This window comes from Pituophis catenifer, unplaced genomic scaffold (genome assembly GCF_029215685.1).
Source record: "Pituophis catenifer annectens isolate HBS135680 unplaced genomic scaffold, rPitCat1.0.hap2 SCAF_3, whole genome shotgun sequence".
Taxonomy (NCBI): domain Eukaryota; kingdom Metazoa; phylum Chordata; class Lepidosauria; order Squamata; family Colubridae; genus Pituophis; species Pituophis catenifer.
The window spans coordinates 23,940,099-23,960,501 of NW_027256883.1; the positions used below are offsets into that span (position 1 = coordinate 23,940,099).

The 20,403-nt window shown below is 36.8% G+C and overlaps 1 protein-coding gene across 1 annotated transcript in view; it reads right to left on the bottom strand.

Moving 5' to 3' along the window:
• The window catches only part of OXR1 (oxidation resistance 1), a 189,707-nt gene that overhangs the window by 97,387 nt on the left and 71,917 nt on the right, over positions 1-20,403 (bottom strand). The window contains exon 2 of the mRNA XM_070940378.1: positions 2,505-2,701. Within this exon, the coding sequence (XP_070796479.1) occupies positions 2,505-2,701 (197 nt within the window). The remainder of the gene's footprint in view (positions 1-2,504; positions 2,702-20,403) is intronic.

Sequence of the window (20,403 nt, forward strand, 5' to 3'; positions counted from 1 at the left end):
GTACAACTATCTGAGTTTTCAGATAAAATCATTCCAAAACCTATCTAGATATACTGCAGACTGAAACTGCATAAATGCCATATGGCCTGCCCCTGAATAGAGTATCTCTGCAACTTTCGTCTACCTGGTGCACCTGTCACAAAAACCTTCTTGCACCTTCAGAATCTTCCAAGTCAATATGAAGTCATATCAGCCCAGAAATTCAAACCGAAGCCAGGAAATTGTCACAAATAATATACAGTTTGGACAAAAATTGGGACAAAGAGCTGCAAGCGTTCCTAACTGCTACAGGAAGTAAGTGTCAGCCCCTCCTAATATTCCATCCAAATAAATACAATATTCTACTCAAAATCAGAAGTGAGAGCCTGGATAGACTAATTTAGTAAGCTCAGAGAGAGAAGCAACTGCTTACAAAATATCTCCTATCCCAGATACTGGGTAAATAAACCCCAGTTTAGCCTCTGAGCAAATATTTGTTTATCTTACTTTTTCATTTTCTCGTCTAGCTTTCTTCTGACTTTAAAAACTAGTAGCTAAGGATTATTTGCCTTCCTTTTGTCTGTGAAGAATGTATTTATATGTCTTGTGGGAGCATGGCAACTGGCCCTGTTATAAACTCCTGATCTAAGCACATAGTAATAATAAAATATAGTTCCTGTTGATTAGAAATTTTGTCACAGAGTGCCAGACTGACTTCTGGCTCCAGATCAAAAAGAAAAAATTACTTTCGTCTTTTATGACTGCTGTGTGCAAAAGCCGAAACCTAATTTTTCCTCTGGTGTAGATGCACTTCAGGATGTTCTTCATTTGGTACAAAATTCCTAGAGCATTAAATGGTTCTCAGCTGATACTAAAAATGAACTTCCCACTTATTACTCAGGCAAAACTCTTCGAAAGTTACAAACATTTAAATGCCAGCTTAAACATTTGTAAGAAATTAAAGTAGAGCATTGGCAGCTGTCATTTGCAGACACTTTGTTTTTTCACAATAAATACTGTCAAATCTATATCCGTTTAAGTTAGAAATTAGCAGATTAGTCCAGAAAAAAACAAAGCTAGCACTATTTCTTCCTGGTATTCAGTGTCAAAGTGGCCCAGATGTCTTGTTTTCTACCAGAATATCTTTTTTCTCCTGAGTTTTATTTTAATCATTATTATGTATACATTCTTGCCTTTTCTGTATTGCCTTTTCATTTACTATATTTTAGTTATTATACTTCACCAACAGAAATAACTTTTAAAATATTACAACCCAACCCTATAATCTGCCACTACAAACAGTACAGAGAACGTACACCAGATTCAGAAGTAGTTCCAAGTGGGTGCAAGAGGAACAAGTAAGGACTTGTAAATGAGAAGCAGAAACATGGTTTCTTTCATCCCCTGATGTACATCCTGTCCTACTTTAATAATGTAGACCTGAATGTTGTCCAAAGAGAAAGAAATTTATGGGCTGTGATTGTTCTTTTCCTGATATAAAAGCAAATTATTAGAGCAAGACAAAGCAATTAGCCAATTTTCTCCCTTTTGCATTCTGGGATACCTAAGAACAGTAGAGAGCCATTTGGCCTTCGCAGGTCCTAATAAATGTCTTTAATGTCTTTAAATGTTTACAGGAGGCTTTAGTGCTGGAAAAAGAGGAAGGAAAGAGGATGACTGTCAGTAAAGTGGATTGATTGTTATAATGAGAATGTTGGAACATCCAAAAAACCAGGTTAGGGACAGATTACCATGCAGAAAATCTATATATGTGGTTGCTAAGGGTCAACATTGACTTGATGGCACACAATCAATCAAAAATTAATTAGAGGTATTATGTGAAAATAAATTGTTATTATATACATCTTTATTATGCAAGTCATTTTCAGAGTGTGTTCAAGGAAGTATGGAGGGTCATAGTCAAAATATCTACACTTCTCGGCTAGAAAAATAAATAATAGACATTACCTTTTCCTGTTATATAATTTCTCTACAATAGATGCCTTGCATTTGTAATGTGTTAGGCATTAGATGCCATCACAAGACATTGCAGGCCTGGACAATTTGCCTCCTACAATAATATGTCTTGAAATAAATGCAGTCTAAAAATCTTAGCAATGTTCATATCTGTGAATCATCCTCAATGGTCAGGTTACGAGAGTACAGAATAACAAAATGGTAGCAATCATAACTTTCCATTTCTATTAGTCTCTTGCTCTTCTACAATAAAGATAATCTGCCATTCATTAAAAATTGGTTGCCAATTACATTTATAATATTTCATAATCCTTATTTAAGAGATGAAAATATGCACTTCTTCTTTAAACTTGTAGTACCTTCCCAAACCTAACATGCTGCCAAAATGGAAGAATAAAACTGATCATGATCTGGCTACTGTAGGCACAAATGACAGTTTAAAGACAAATTCTAATGTTCATCCAGCAAATGAATGAATATTCTACTAATCATTCCACAAGACAAGGCCATTAGATATTTTTGATGGAGAAAGTAGTCTGTTCACTTACCAATTGTGTAGTATCTCTTCAGTTCACCCTTCCGTGGATTGCGCCTCTGGGAATTTGCAGTGTTATTCTGCTCCTCTTCAGATGTTGTATTATTAAGAGCTGCAGGTTTAGTTGGTTGCAGGGCATGTTGTGCTGCTGATGGCAGAGGTTCATAACCTGATGCAGAAATTTCAATAGACTGGGATTTTTTCTTTAATCTAAAAGGGAAAGGATACAACAGGTAGATTACAGCTATATGATTCAACGTGCTTTGCTGACATGATGAAAAAATACAAAATTTTGTACTATATGTATCACTGTTGCAGGTTTACATGGATTTCTCCTACAGAATGGACATACAATATATTGACACATGATAATTTCTAGTTCAAAAGAGGTTAAAGATGTAGCTGGACTGTCATCATCAGAAGAGGGCATCTTTAGCAGAGTTTATTTGGAAAGAATCTGGAACTTGAGCAATTGTAATTAGAATAACTTCCAGAATGCTTTTCAATTTATACATATAAAAAATGTTTTATTTAGTGTCATCCCTATCTCTGGCTAGTATTTCATTTAGAAAAATGCTTAGATTCTGTCAACATATGCCAAGTCTCAGAGGATTTTGTCTTCTTCTGAATTATATTTTGGAATTCAATTCATTTCTAAACTTTTGTAAACCTAGCTAGCTCAAAACGTAGAGTATAAATATATTTCATAAACAAATAGGACACTATAAGGCACATTTAGAAAATATATAGAGTAAATGAAAGCAATGAGCAATGTGTAATGCATGTCTACTTTTATGCAATTGTGGTCTAAAGATTTTTTTTCTTATAGAAAAAGCTACACAGGTACCCAGGAATACATTCCTAGTTTATTTATTAAGTAGATATTGCACTTAAATACCACCATTATCTGATGATTGTTGGCAGCTTACAGTTTATAGAAAACTTAAAATATCTACTGTACAATTAAAAATAAACAATGATTTCATTAAATCTTAAACAAGAATTAACAAAGATGAAAAACAAATAGAAAGGTTGCATAATGTTTAAATTAAGAAAATTCCTTCTGGCATTATTAAATTAAGCTCCAAAAGACCCACTAGTACAAATTGAAGCAAAATATTCTAACTTTGGAAGAATTTAAGGATATTTGGTAACAATGCACTTAGGAGTTAATTTGTGTATGGATTTTAAAATGTCAGACCAAAAGAATGGTATTGTTCTGTCCCCCTTCCCCACACAGACAAACACACAACCAGGCACGCCTGCCAAGATTTTATTAAGCAATCAGTCTAGAAACCCTTGCAGATAAGAGTTTTGGCAATAAACTGCGAAATGCCTGCCAAGTCGGTTTTCACTCACAATCAGCAAGAGAGAGAGTTTCTCCTCAGACCGGTTCAGTAGCAAAAAGTAATCCATGAAGCAAGAATTGGCCAAGGTCCAATCCAGATTTCAGATAACGCAATGTGACTCTCAGGTTTTTAACTTTGACCGTCAGAAGGCCTGAAGAGCAATCACACCCACTTTTATTCCTTGTGGGGTGTGGCTCAGTGACTCAGCTCAATCTCTGGCCCTCCCACGCTTCTTTTGTTGCTGCGCAGCTTCTCCCTCCGACGCTGCCTGGGATCAAGCCAGGATTCATCATCCTCGCTCCCTATCTGTTGTTGTTCCAATATGCTTTCCTCCTGGCATATGCCAGGCTGCTCCTCTTGGCCTTCGGATGGAACCTGAGACATTGCCAGAGAGGAGGGTCCTGGAGAGGGAGGCCTTGAAGGTTCCTCCCCATCACCTTCTGCGTCCTCTTCCTCTGTTAGGAAGGCTCAGGAGTTGGGGTCACAACAGGTATGGAAAAAGATGTTGATTTACAAATGCAACTGGGTGATGGCTAAACAATTGAAGGAGTCATACTGTACAAATAATAAACAAGAAGAAGTGCCTGGATAACATTTTATTTTGAATTTACAAAAGAAACATGCCAAATTTGCTTGCAGTTAAGAGAAGAGATATAGGAGGAAGAGTTCTTTTGTTGTAGTACCAGAAAAGTGACAAGTCACTACAACTGTTTGTACTTCTTTTGATGATGGAAAAGGTTATTTGCTCATATCTTTTTTTCTTTTTTCTTAATGTTTTTTCTCCTTTTTAAAAAAGTCTCTGCACTTTTTTTAGTTTTTGTAATTCTTTTGTTTGCATTAGTTTTTTTTTTAATCTTTGCATCTGTAAACTTTAATAAGCCTATTATAAAATAGCATTTTTAATGTTTAAGGGTTAAATGTTAACTTTTGTCTTCTTCTAAATTATATTTTGGAATTCAATTCATTTCTAAGCTTTTGTAAACCTAGCTAGCTCAAAACATAGAGCATAAATATATTTTGCTATTCACTATTCAAAAATACAAAAACAGATGAAATTTGCAGCACATTCTTATTCATGCATAATGCTACATTATAATGAGGTTTTGTCCTAGCACAATGTCTGAATCCTGCATCTTACAGCTTGTTTAACAACCCTGTTTTTTTTTCAAAAGGTAAACCAGCTGAATGTAATGATGAACCAGGTCATACTTCTACCTTGACTCTAGCCAATTAAGTTATAAACTTTAATACTGAAAGAAGAATTCAGATGAGTTCAGGAGAATCGCCAAGATGAAAGCATACTATGTGATTATATTTACAGCAGGATGTCCTTTCACGTTTGCTTTTTGTGTCATGTCAAAATAACAGTGAAATCACAGCCCATTATCTCCTGAGAAAATAAGCCATCTTGGGTTAAGGCTGGAGCTAATGAGCTGAAATTATAAACACCAACAAGTCTATCATTTACCAATTTTATATATATATCTTTTTAAAAATATTCTTTTTAATTTAGAAGCAATACACGGAAAATTGGAAATACAATAATATGGGTCAAAGGCATTCTTAGCCATGGCTACTTAGTGGCCATGGCATAAAAAGTTATTTTTGCTAAGTGGTTAAAAAATAAAAAACAAACAATAGAAATAAATGGACAATTTTATTCCTGGAGGGAAATAGGGAGTTCCTTAATGACCTGCTTTGAAGAACAACATTTTAAATTGTTCACAAATTTCCAAAAGTTAGGGTAAGCAGAGAACTAAGTTTACAGATTTATATTGAGCTTTCCAGGGTGGTAAAAATGAAAAGTGACTTTAAAGAGTCCAGGAATATCTTTATAAAATGGGTGAATTGTCAATAAAATAGGAAAATAGTGCACCCTTGGGAGACTTGAGAGAACAGATTGGGCATTGATCGTCTGGCAGAAAATCTATCTATGGGGTTGCTAGGGGTTGAAAACATTTGATTGCACATAATCATCAATCAATCAATGCACAATTTACATATAGAGCATAGTGGGGGGAGATCAAATCTGTTAGAATATTTCTTAAAGATCAATAACATTCATGCTCATTTTAATAGAGTTATACTTGCTTTCTTCGAGTAAATTATCTTCATGAAATGTGAAACACTGAACAAAAAGCTTTGTTATGAAGATACATAGAGAATATTCTGTTTCTTTAGTTCTTGTTCAGTTTTGTGTTAAAAACTCTCATTTTCAATATTTGAATAAGTAATAGATAAACTTCAAAACATAGGCATCTGCAGAAAGGTAAAAACAAAGCAAAAAAACCCCTCAGGCTGTCAGTTACAATTATGCTGTCGAGATTTTAAATTTTTGTTAACTCTCTCAGCAGTTGCTTCTGTTACAAAAAAATTGGTTCAAATACAGATGAAAGAACTATCAAAGCTTTTGACATATTTTTCCTCCTGAGGGAGCAAAAATCAGAAGAGTGAAATAAATATGACCTTCCATCTCCATTTTTATCTTCCACAACATATTTCTTCTAAATTAATAATTAATCTGTATATGAGAAGGAAAGATGACCTCTACAGGTGTGATTCTCAGATTAATAAGATCCAGCTATTATATAAACAACTAGCCTCAGATTCCAGAGATGTTTCCCTTCTGGTACATCATGTCAAGTTATGAGAAATTCAGAAAGCCACCAGCTAAATATATACTGAGATACATAATCGCTCCAAAAAGTGAATAATTTGCATTTCACTTTTAAATTTTCATTTAGAAAATTAATTCACTTGGAGTGATTATCTTTTTATCTTAATAAATTTTGTTAAAGAGAACTCTGTGATTCACATGGTTATGACACTGGGTTAGAGGTTAGCAAACCCGTGTTTGAATCCTGAGTGCTTCTGCGTGGCGGGATGAGCTCCCGTCACTTGCTCCAGCTCCTTGACGGGCACATGAAAGAAGGTCCCATGGGCATTCCAGAGCAATGGTGATCATACTGGCTAATTCTTTCAATCCAGAATGGTGCCTTCAACACAAACGGGAGAAGCCACAATGTTTGTATGTTACTGAAATATTTCCCATTGTACCTTTCATCCATTGTACTGACTGGGATTGAGTTGAAATCCAATTTCTGGGTGGATGAAAGGGTTCTTCTTGCCCTAATACACTGATACTGTCTTTTACATTATGGGGGAAAGTGGATATTCAAGGATTGTTAACTTTACTTGTCCTTTAAAGTGGACTTTTCTCAGTGCCGCATCTTTCATTTCACAGGCATTCATCAAGATACCATAGAATTCTCAACTATTAATCAATGTAATTAATAGGGTTGTATTTTTCATCTTTACATACGACAAATAAAACATTAAAGAAATTTTAAAAGACCCATTCAAGAAGAATATTTTATCTACTAACAGTTCTTTGAGGGTTTTTTTTTTTAATTTTCACATTCTGTATTGCTTTGTAAACAAGAAGCAGATCACGTAAATTATTATTTTTTCTCTTATCACAAGCAAAGATTAATTGCATTAAAGTTGTTCTTTTCATTGTACCAGAAAGAAAGAAAGAAAGAAAACAACCATAGCTGGGTTGTCCTAACAAACAGCAGATCTAAGAGCCGCGATGGCGCAGTGGTTAGAATACAATTGCGGAGCTGGTGGCGGACTCAGACAGTGAGGAGGTTGGAGAGAAATATGGGCCAGTCCTGGAGTCTGGGGAAGGCTCTGATGAGTGTCGGAGCCAGAGATGGGGTCAGGGTCATCCAACAGTTATCAGCTGCCTTTGGAGTTGGATATCAGTAGGGCAGAAGAACAGCTGGAGCCTGTTCCTGATGTGCACATGCGCAGAGCTGCCAGGAGAAGAGAACAGCTAAGGAACAAGGGCCGACTTGGGAGTAAAGGCCCAGGTGGATGCCCAAAGGGTAGCGAAAGGGGAGGGGAGTTTGCAGGAGACAATTAGTTTAATTCATTAGGGGGAAGATCTGTTCCTGACTTCTTGCAAAGTAATTGCTGCTGCTACAGCAGGGCGTTCGGAAGATATTGGCCTGGCAAACCTCCAAGCCTGATAAAGGTCTGTAGTTGTTAAATCTCATGAAAGACTGTTTGCCAGGACTTTGCTGGAGAGGAATTTCCCTTTAACCTAAATAAAAGAGGTTTTATCAGGACGAGGAGTCTGCTTCATGCTCTTGGGAAGCCTAGGTCAGAACAGCAGTATTGCAGACTACTTCTGCCAATCATCGGTTGACTGAGCCTTCCATCCTTCCAAGGTTGATAAAATGAGGACCCAGATTGTTGGGGGCAAGATGCCAACTCTGTAAACTGCTTAGAGAGGGCTGTAAAGCACTGTGAAGCGGTACATAAGTCTAAGGGCTTTTGCTATTGCTACTGCTATGGTACCCTGTTCTAAAAAGATATATACATGTCAATTAACTTTAACTGTTTTATCTCATATGTCAGAGAACTTTCATATTCTCAAAAGCATTGTACTAGATAACTAAGTAAAAAAGAATGAAGTGGGAATGAATCAAGTATTAGGGAGAAGAAGACAAAATAAACACAGATACAGCAGATTAGAATACTCTTTAAATATATAAATAATGGGTTCTACATTCAGTGACACGAAGAAGGAGGCCATTCCAGTTACACTGCAAAGTAGTGGGTTTCTTTTGAGGACCGCCAACCTTCCTCTCCACCCCCACATCCCCTCCAGCAAAGATCTTATATAATTTCAGAAACAAAACAGGAAGCGATGATGGTTGTTGCTGCTGCTGACCTTCGGCACTGTGGAACATTCGGTTACTTGAATAATTGGATTGTCTTTCCCGTTCCTGTGTGCTTGGCTTGATTGTGCAGAATTACTAGCAAGCCTCCAGGAGATTCAGTATAGTTGTAGAAATAAATATAAAGTTGAGCAAACTGGTAGGGATTTGCACCACTGAAAACAAAGAAACAACATGGGAGCAAGACATTTGGGTCATATTTACCCATAGGTCATAATAGGTAGGAAGCAGAATAGAAAAACAGAATTGAAGACTTTCCAAATAGTTGAAGAAGGCTGTCCATGGAGTTGAGAAGAAGAAATGGAAATTACATAATGGGGAAAGGGTAGAAGAAGTGTGGGATTCTGTACAAAAACATAGACCTGGGGTCATAATGTTATTTACATCCTGTCTTTGGGATGGAGGAGGACAACTCAAAGCATTATATGTAACAAATCTTCCTTATATTTTCTTGGCAACTGGAAAGAGAACTTTTATTCAGTTAGATTCCCAAGGGAAGGCTAGAACTCGTAGTCTCCTGATTTCTAGCCCAGTATCTTCACTACTACACCAAACTAGTGTTTGATGCAGACATTTTTGACTGAGAGAGACCAAGATGGGAAGCAACGGCTAAGAAAAAGTTTAGCAGAAGAGATCAAACTGAGTTAGAAATTTAAAGTGAGAGAGAAATTGTTGGTCTGCTTGCCTGCAACATAGGTGCAAGTGAACTGTACTGGGGACAGTCAGACTAGTTTGTGACAGCTAGATGGACCAGACTCGGTTAGCAGAGATGGTGAGCAGCCAACCTGGCTTTGGATTGTAGCCTTCAAGAAAGTTGGCAAAGGAATCAAACAGAGCATGAAGAAGAGGAGGATGGAGTGTGCTCCCAGAGACGTGTACAAGGCAACTAAGATTGGTCAATTGTGTGAATATTTGGGGACTTAAAATACACTTTTTTGTATTTAAAAAAAGGTGGGTGGTTTGTTGGCTGTTGGGTAATAGAGAGATAGAAACTGCATTTCCCAAGGACACATCTATGGATAGGGGACAAGTTCAAAACTATAGTGTGATAACATTATTATGTATTTGTGCAGAGCTACCTATAGATTAGTATGCTTTTTGTTTATTGCAAACAGCAAAATAGGACTATTTTAACTTCTGGTTCTGTATGCCAGTAACAAAGCAAAGTTGTTTGTTCAATATTAAGCATCATATTTAGGAGGTCTTATTGAATCTGTGGAGGATGGGGAAAACATTCCTTACTGGATGAAGAGGGGGCAGCAGGCTTGGTAAAGCATGTAAGAATTAGGTGATAGGAAGGGGTTATCTATGGGAGTCCTTTGGGACAGTTTCTCAAACTCAGAACTAGCTACTATGGATGGAGCCACATCCACTTTCACTTGTGCTGGAAAAGCTACATCGCATTTTAAGCCTTCTGTCAGTCTTCTACAGTCTAGGCAAAAAACTGAAACTATGAATATTCACACTGCCTTAATTGTAAAGTTATAATAAGAGTCTTGCACGTCTGAACACACTTCTTCTTTCCCTGCCTTCGCTTGCCAGAGAAGAGTCCCTTTTGAGATACATTCTCTGTGAGATATCTTTTGTCTGACTATTATCTGGGCTGTGGTCCTTCATCCTGTGCCCCAAGATTATTATCCCAGACCATTACACCAGTGGTGAAATCCAAATTTTTTTACTACCGGTCCTGTGGGGGTGGCTTGGTGGGTGTGGTGTGGCTTGGTGGGCATGGCAGGGAAAGGATACTGCAAAATCTCCATTCCTACCCCACTCCAGGGGAAGGATACTGCAAAATCCCCATTCCCTCCCCACTCCTGGGGCAACTGACTCAGATTGATTGAGTTGACTCAGCCTTCCATCCTTTCGAGATAGGTAAAATGAGGACCCAGTTTGTGGGGGCAATAAGCTGACTGTATAAAAAAGAACACCGCTGGGGGGGGGCAAAAAGCCCTACTAAGCAGGTATATACAAAAGTATGAAGGCTATTGCTTAATGCATTGTAAGCCGCCCTGAGTCTCCGGAGAAGGGCGGCATATAAATCGAACTAATAAAATAAATAAATAAATAAACTGGCAAATACCCGAGATGGTATTAGCCGGTTCTCCGAACTGTTCAAAATTTCCACTACCGGTTCTCCAGAACCTGTCAGAACCTGCTGGATTTCACCCCTGCATTACACCTTTACCTATCTAGATCTTATATTTGCAATCAACCTTCCCCTGAAATGTCCTCAATTGTTGTTGATTTTCTCCAAGACTTTTAGGAATTGGGAAAAATCAATCTTTTTGGTTGCCATAACTGACACTATTTTAGGGAATTAGGGAAATGCTTTTATTTTATTTGGAGATACATAAACTGTTTTACACAATGTTGTAATTACTGTCTTCTTGCACTGCAGGCTTTGGGGGGGGGTTATTTGTTTTTGTTTTTTTGCCTGCCAGTCAATTTTGCCTCTCATTTCAGCTATCTTGAATGCATTGTGCACGGTTTTATCTATCCTATACTCACGTTGGTTGTTGGTTAAATTGTTGGTTAATATTCACAAAACCTGCTGTGGGGCAAACATGTTTTGGTCATGAGATTTTATCATTAGTGGTGAGCAAAAAAGGAACAAAAGACATACTATGCTTATTCCTAAACACACATCAATTAAAATATTTTTACTATTACCGCTACTGGGTAATATTTTTCTTGATATGCTCTGGAAAGCTGGAATGCCATTTAACTAAAGCTCACCATCAGCAGTTCAGAGACATGATTATATATTGCCAAGATTGAGCAAAGCATAGACAAAATGGGTATAAGTCAGTCAAAGTAAATGTAGTTGTAGGACAGAAAAAGAATTAATACTGCATTAAAAGGATATTATCTTTTATCAAAGCACCGTGTAGGTAGTCTTAAACCTGATGTCTTCATTACTTTGCATCAAATGAAGATGTGAGGGAGGATAAATGAATACCAGGAGAATCAGCAATTGAATCTAAGAACTGTTGCCAAATTTGCCTATCACTAAAGGATTATTTTTTTTTTAGAGAGAAGAAATACCTAGCCTAGTTCCAAATGAGATTATGAAGTAGTTAATTTTGCTTGGCTGTTAATTTGAGGGGGTGGGGGATGATTCATGGTAAAGAGGAATAGCAAATGTAAAACACAGACTTTTTGGCATCATGAATAACAGTGGACAAATGCATACATCATCACAATGTTGTTGAATGTAGGAAAAGCACCCTTTTGTTTCACCTATGTAAACTGAAAAACCAATTGATGCCATGAATTGTTTTTCTAAATTTGTCGTGATAAATATAAAGCATTGGTCCAAATTTAGTATCCCAACCTTTCTTTTTGGCAGCATTTGAATATAGCTTTGAGTATTTAAGACTATTTAATTATAAGGAAAAACCTCCTGAGAGTAAGATCAGTGAAACAGTCTGTCTATATAGATAATAATAATAATAATAATAATAATAATAATAATAATAATAATAATAATAATTTTATTTCTATACCGCCCTTCTCCCGAAGGACTCAGGGCGGTGTACAGCCTATTTAAAAACACAAGACAAAACAGCAATTAAAATTTAAAATGATTAAATAATTTGGCTCAATTAAAACCCCAGAAATTTAAAATACCCCAATTTAAAACTATTATGTTGATAGCCCGGCCTGGCAGAACAACAGGATAAATAAATCATGATTCATAACAAATCATAACAAATAGCAGTATATTTGTTACTGAAGCAATCAAGACATATTCTTGATTGCATTTTGATTTCAAAGTGAGATAATATTAAATGACCCTTTCTTACTTATTGTCTTACTTATGTTAAGAGGCATGGGGTGGGGGGTGGAGTGATTAGAATTGCAGACTAATTCTGTCCACATACCAGAAGTTTGATCTCAATCGGCTCAAGATTGACTCAGCCTTCCATCCTTCCAAGGTTAGTAGAATGCAGATGCAAATTGTTGGGGCAACATGCTTGGTCCGTGGTCGGCTCACATGAAATCGGATCATGTCTCAGTAACAACAGCCAGCCACTCAAACTATCAAACAAGCCAAAACCAGACCATGAGAAGAAGCACCCAGAAGCGCCCAAATAAACAACTCTAATCCTAATTCTGCATCACACAGACAGTACTTAACTATAGCCCAGCACCAACAGCCAGCCAATCAAACAGTCCAAAATCAGACCATGACTCAGAAATATCTGAACAAACAACATTCAGATAAATCTGCATGTTGTGGCCCTGTGCGGCCTGTGCGGATCATGGCTGATCCCGACAACAAGGAGGCTGGTGTGGGGTTGCACCAGCAGCCTGCGCAGCCGGCGATCGCGTCAGACAGCGAGGAGGCTGAAGAGGATGTGGTGCCAGAGGCAGAGACTCAGCCAGGGCCTTCAGAACCTCCAGAGGCTCCTTCAAGTGGAGAGAGCGAAGTAGAGGAGCCTCTTCTCAATGCTTGAGCACGAAGAGCTGCCAAAAAGCAGGAGTGGCTACTCAAGAGGAAGAGGTCTCCTCGAGAGTAAGGCTTCAGGGTAATTGGCCACTCCCTTAGCCTATTTAAATCGCACGCAGTTAGTAATTTCTTGCTAGAAACAACTTGTAATTATCATCAGAGCATTTTTGGAAAAGTCTTATCATATCTTGTTTTCTGGGCTGGTTGCCAACCTTTGCCGGACTTTGGTTTATTCTTGCTACTTAATCAATTTGATAAGGACGGTTGGTGTGTGTCAATATCCTCGGGAATCCGGAGCTGGGGCAGAACACTGCATCTCAAAAAAGGTATTTAAAGACCTGTGTTCTGACAGACGAGCACAACTCAAAACACATTGGCGATGTCTCCTTGGATGGTGACGAAACATTTGCATCCAAATTGCCAAGCTCGGAGCTCAAACCAACAGCCTAATTACTGTTATAATTGAAAATCTGTAAATATCCCTCATTGGTAAAAAAAAAAAAAACCTAAAAAACCCACCACCATTTTAGCTAGTACTAATGCACTAAAAGTCATTGAAAACTGAAAGCCAGCAGAATATGGGGCTCATACACTTTCTATGGGTATTTTATCGTGTGGACTAAGCAGTGTTTCACTTTTCTGCCTTTCCAATTTGTCAGTCACCATCACCACTTTGTCCACTCTTCCATCCCATGAAAAGGAACTGAATCAATAGCTCACATCAACTTTCTCACTGCGGTTTACACATTTTCCCTTAATGTGCAAACTCTATGTTTCATATGACTCCAATGGGCAGTAAACAGATGAAATGCCTTTTACAGCCCTGACAATATACAGTGGCAGAAGCACGAATTGAAAAATGCTCCCATTGTCAGTGAAGAAACGATTGCTTTGATCCATATGCCATGCTTCTCTGCAAGTTTATTTATCATCATTAAAAAAAGATAAAGTATCCATCAAGTCAAGTTCATCTCCTGGTCACCTCAGGGACACATCCATGAAGCTTTCTTAGCAACGGTACAAAAGTGATTTCCTATTGCTGCTTCCTAGGATTTTTTGCTACCTTCCCAATTCCATGTACAGCCATGGCATTGTTTTATGCTCTCCCATCCAAGTACAGTCCAAGATAAATCCTGTTCAGCTTCCAAGGCCAAACAAGGTCATCTATTGCTGATATCTTGAAATGCTATTTGGAGTATTGATATAGCTTGCTATCTAAATTTGGAGGATAGGTTCTTTCTTCCCTTATTTACAGTTCTTGCTTTGATGCCTCTATCAAGTTATTCCACCATCTTTTTCTTAGATTAGTTCTATGTATATTCCACTTTAATTACTTTAGCCCAAATATATCTTTCTTTCAGCTTTATGAAATACATAGACCTACTACATCAGATTTAATTGATTAGCTATTATTTAAAAAAATACAGCTGAAAGTGGCATGCATTCTGTACAAGCGTCCCCTTCATCCAAAGGGGTTGGATTATAATAATTAATGGGAGAATATTTCCTTTTTTTGCCAGCACAAATGCATGGAAGATATTATGCCAGTTCCTTAGAAATGTGTCTTCTATCAGGTCAAACTATTTAGAAGTATTTCTGCCTCAACAGATTCTGTTTGCAGATCCTCTTATTATTATCTGCTCCTCAGAATATCAGTGACTGATCCCATAATTCTCTCCATGTCGCCAACTTTGTTTCTATCATAATATGTATATGGCAATTTTTAAAATTGGGTTAATCTCATAAAAGTATGTATTTAATAAAATAGATTGAAGTCTGTGAAGAGCAAAACTGGTCCTCCAGATGATTTGAATACCAAGCCATCAAATGCTTGGAGCTGTTCTTCAGCACCATTTGGAGAGCTGTAGGTTTTTCAACCCTACTGAAGATCATGAAAGTATATGGCTTTGTTGACTTTACAACATCAAACTAGTGTTTTTACTCCAAACAGCATCCAAATAGTCATATAATATTCCTATTATTTTAAATTAGGTATTATATGACTGCAACTACTGAAAAATCTCTGTTTTAAAGCACTTTGAGAGGGAGTTTTGATATACTAAAATATGGGAGCCCCCAAAGACGATTTGCTTAGTAAAATACATTAGCATCAATTCATCATTCATAATTCATTGTCTGGTTTTCATTATCAAGGTTCTTCTTCATGACTCTGGGATTTATTTTAAGGATAACTTTGTAAATGTTATGCAACAGAATGTGTTGCCATATCTAGGAGTCTTCTTAATCAAAAACATATGTAAAATGTCAAATATTTTTCAACTGCTATAAAAAGGAAATAACAAGCAGAATGAAATTTTCTGGCGTTTTGAAACAAATGGCTATTTCAAGTGTTTACTGATGAGCTAGTCTGCAAATCTACAATAAATAGATGAAAGTTAAACCAACACTGATTTTTCCATTGACTTTAACATCCTTGAAAACTTTTGAAAGTAGGTTCATTGATTTAAAAAAGTGACAGCTTTTAATCACCAGGTCAAAATTCTATACCAAGCATTTAATAGAAAAACTTAGTTACATTTACTTACTGGTAATACTTGAACTATTAATAGTGTTCATTAAGAATAGTGAAGTCCTGTTGTTTTTCTATTTTTAAAAGATGTCTATATTTTCTGTATCAGATTTTAGCAATCTGTGATTTAGCTGCCTCTTGCAGTCCCCCAAACCTTTTTATGGCCCCCAGTATCCCCTGAAAAAATTTCTTCTATGAAAATTGTGGTTGTCATCTTAAAATACACAACACACTTAAATCTAAACCCCAAAACAAAAATTATTATCTCCCTCAAAGCTATGCTTGCTTCATATCTCTATCCTCTCTGCTTTACCAAACCTTCTTCCAAACCCAACTGAACAGCCAACAGCCTTCAAAAGATTGCAGACCCTCATCTTTTGTCAAATGACTACAACTATGGAAAGAGTGTTGCTAACCTAAATGTATTACTAATTTAAGGGGGGGAAAGGCATTTGAGGTCTTTTTTTTTTTTTTTTTTTTTAGTTCCTGTGATGGGCAAAGCCTGTCCTCTTATTTTGTCAGGTCACTTCATTTTCCCACATGCTGGCACTACATGTTCAAGACTTCCTTGCAAAACAGTATTTGACTTCTGCAATGCAGATCTGACTCATCCATGTAAGTTGCATATTATTAGCCACAATGGGCTGGGAGAAATTGTTTCAGAAGGCAAAGTGCAAAATGCTAAGGTTTAAGAAAGGTGCACAATTTCTCAGAGAGAAATAACTATTACTGTTATTAACTTCCTAATAAAATCTCTACCAAACAAGGAGAAAAGTGAGTTCATGTGGACTAGTACAGGTGGTCCTCAATTTACAACAGTTTATCTGGTGATCATTTAAAGTTACAACGGAACTGAAAAAAGTGACTTACAACCATTTTTCACACTTACGACCATTGCAGCATCCCAATGGTCATATGGTCAAAGTTCAGACGCTTGGCAACTGACTTGTATTTCTGACGGTTGCATTGTTCCTGGAACATGTGATCAACTTTTGCAACTATCTGACAAGCAAGTCAATAGGGAAATCAGATTCGCTTAACAACTGGCTTACTAACTTAACAACTGCAGTTGTTTCATTTAACAAGTGTGTCAAGAAAGATCGTAAAATGTGCAAAGCTCACTTAACAAATGTTTCATTTAGCAACATAAATTTTGGGCTCAATTGTGGTTGTAAGTCGAAGAATACCTGTATTTGTACTTGTTTTCCAGAAATGCTAACTTAGTGGAATTTAATATACTTCAGGTACTAGACTTTTGGCAGCTTCCCACAGCTACGTAAGAACAAATTTTGGAAAGTCTGAACACCTAAGATTCAAAAATCATACATTTTAGAAACCCTTTTCAAAGAATTAGCACAGGACAATGGTGAAAGTGTTGCATGAAGATCAGGAGACACAGGATCAAGACTAACCTCAGCCATGAAACTTAATGCGTCTTGTTTAGCACACAGTATCCTGATGGAGAAATGGAAGAAGGAATGACATTCATCTTCATCCTGTAATTATTTGAGCTCCAGAAGAAATAGAATTCTTATTTTCATATTCTACTCGCTGAATATAAAACTGGTCTGCATACTTTGTCTATGTATATTCCTTCTCTAGGAAGGTTCCATATACTGAAGAATACAAATGAGAATTAACTGTTTATTCAATTGTATTGTGATTTGTTTTCCTTCATTAAGATAAAGATCCACTGTTGATGTTGGAAAGCCCCATTGTCATGAATTTTTATTCCTTTTGGTATCTTGGCATACTGTATCCATCACTCTTCAAAGTCAGTAAACAGCTGCTTTATGCCTTCATGGAAATCTGGCCCAGGCTGCTTTCAGCCTTTGAAGGTCAAATTTGAATTACAGCCCTGTAATTTCCCTGAGGTGGACAGTCTTGAAGGAGAAAAAAATATATGTGCGAATTGCATTGACATTAACCAAAAATAGCCAGGCAAGTGTGGCAATCAGAAACTTTCCACTGTTCATAGTCAAGATGGGCTAAAGAGGGTCCTTTTGAAATGCTGAAGCAATTCAACCTCATTTAACAATCTTTTGTAGATGACAGAAGAATAGATAAGCCAACAATTTACTTTTGGTTGTTCTTGATACAGTATTTAAAAAGTGATTACTAACAGGAAGCATCTGAAGTCTTAACTTAGGCAGAACATTGATGAACAAGTAAAATATTTGGGATCTAGAAAAAGTCTCACAAGAAAGGTGGTAGAAAGACTCAAACAGAAAATACACACACTTAAAAATGAATTTTTTAAGGAAAACTTACTCTTCTCTCCTCATGGCTTCTTGGTGTTTGTTATGGGGAGCAAAATCGGTCTTCCACTTTAATGGCTAAATGACACAAAACGGGCAACTTTCTCGAGAAGATTTTGAAAGGATAGGAATTAAAGAAAAATAAATCCTATGATGGGAATAGAATAGAATAGAATAGAATAGAATAGAATAGAATAGAATAGAATAGAATAGAATAGAATAGAATAGAATAGAATAACAGAGTTTGCAGGGACCTTGGAGGTCTTCTAGTCCAACTCCCTGCTTAGGCTATTAGGAATTGTAATTTTTTTTCCTGTTAATGTTTTGCTTTGTTTGGGAGTAAGTGCTTTCCTCTCTTGCCATAAAGTTTTCTTGCTTCTTCAAGCCTTTCTTATTACTCTAAAATGCCCCCGATAGAATTATATTATAGAATTAACAGTGTTGTTCCAACTATAGTTTCACACTTTTTGGAGAGCCACTAAAATTTTCATTAAAAAGAAAAGAACTTCAGGAACATGGGACTGTAGTTTATCTAAATTTATACCTTAAAGTCAGGTGAAGAGTATCAGTAAGGTAGATATTGACATACTCCTACCAGTTTGAAAAATCAGCTTATTTTCATTTAATTCATTCTAGCACTTTTTCATCTTTTCAGAAAATACATCAGTGAATTGATTGCAGGCAGGAAAAGAACAGGTATAAAAAACAAAGAAGAGAATAATTTTGGTTCAACTATTCCACTTTTTCTCTTTTGATCTGGTTTTTTCTTATCGTACTTTATTATGGTGCATTATTTTAAAAGCAGTTGAACAGTTTTCTCATCTTGCAATCACCTCAAATCACTTTGTTCCAGAACATTCTCAAAGCACCAAAAGAAAACCAATAATTCAATATATTCCAATATGATGTCTTCTGGATGTGCTCAGTTTGCAATTCTCTTAATAATTAGAATTTGGAGAGTTCAACTCCTAATACGTCAGGAGAATTCCAGAGGGGAAAAGTTGCATTATAGTCCTCCATGAGATCAGAAGAGTTCTTTTAGAAAGAGCCTTGGTAGTATAGTGGTCTAAAGCACCCTGTTATTAAGACCAGCTGCCTGCAATTACTGCAGGTTCGAATCTCGCCAGGCTCAAGGTTGACTCAGCCTTCCATCCTTTCTAAGGTAGGTAAATTGAGGACCCAGTTGTGGGGGCAATAAACTGACTTTGTATAAATATACAAAAGGATGAAGGCTATTGTTTAGCGCATTGTAAGCTGCCCTGAGTCTCCGGAGAAGGGCGGCATATAAATCAAATTAAAAATAAAAAAATGGAAAATACAGATTTAGAGAGAGAGAGAGGGAGGGAGGGAGGGAGGGAGGGAGGGAGGGAGAGAGATGTATTTCTCTTTATCCAGGTTCTTCCTACGTAAACCTGGCTAAAGAGAAATACACATAAAGCCTACGAAAAGGAAAGAAAACAAATAGATATAGATATATATACATACATACACACACACACACACACACACATATATTTATACACACACACACACATACATATACATATATACTGTATATAGTAAAACACAGGTCCTCAATGCAAATTACCTTTTTGCCACAAGTGTGTGTGTGTCTGTGTGTGTGTAGATAAAATCCAACATTCTCTTCCATTTCATAATTTTATGGTCTAATCCAGACTTCCTCAACTGAAAAGCACCTGGTTAAACGATGATACCACACTGTCTACATTTTGTATATCCCGATAGCATTCTCTATTGGCTATCCTTTGGGATCTTTTATTGCAATAAAAGTAGAATGGGTCTCAGTAAGTTAACAACTCCAAAAAGAAAAAGAAAAGTGTGTCCAAAACTGATTACTCATGACAGCATTTTGATCCATCTTTAGAAGAGGATGTGAAAGATTAATAGGAAAAACCGCCCTCAAGCTATGCTGATTTCTTTTTAGGTTTGTGGATTTAATGTCATAAATTTAATTGTCACTGGATCTTGGCCAACATTAAATCTTTAATTGTGATCACAAGCAACATTCAGTTTGGTGGGAAGGAGAAAAAGCATCTATACCGAATGAGGGAACATGTCTCCAAAATGTTCCAGTTATACCTGAAATCAGGTTTAATGCATAGAAAACAGATACTACTTCACTGAAACAGCAATAGCACTTAGATTTATATATCACTTCACAATTCTTTATAGCCCACTCTACGTGGTTTACAGAGTCAACATATTGCCCCAACAATCTGGGTCCTCATTTTGCCGACTTCGGCAGGATGGAAGGCTTAGTCAAACTTGAGCCGGTGAGGATTGAACTCCGGGCAGTTGGCAGAATTAGCCTGCAATACTGCATTCTAATCACTGCGCCACCACGGTTTCTAAATAATGCAACATAATAAATAACTCGGATTTAAACTAGTATATATCAGAATGATGATAACATAACATTCTCTCCCAGAATTTCAGAGAGTTATAGACAGTGGTTATAGCAATTATAAAACACTTTCTGAATCAAAACAATTTGGCCGATATGACCAATTCATTTGTCACACCCTAGTGCTAAAATGCAGAAGAGACACAAAA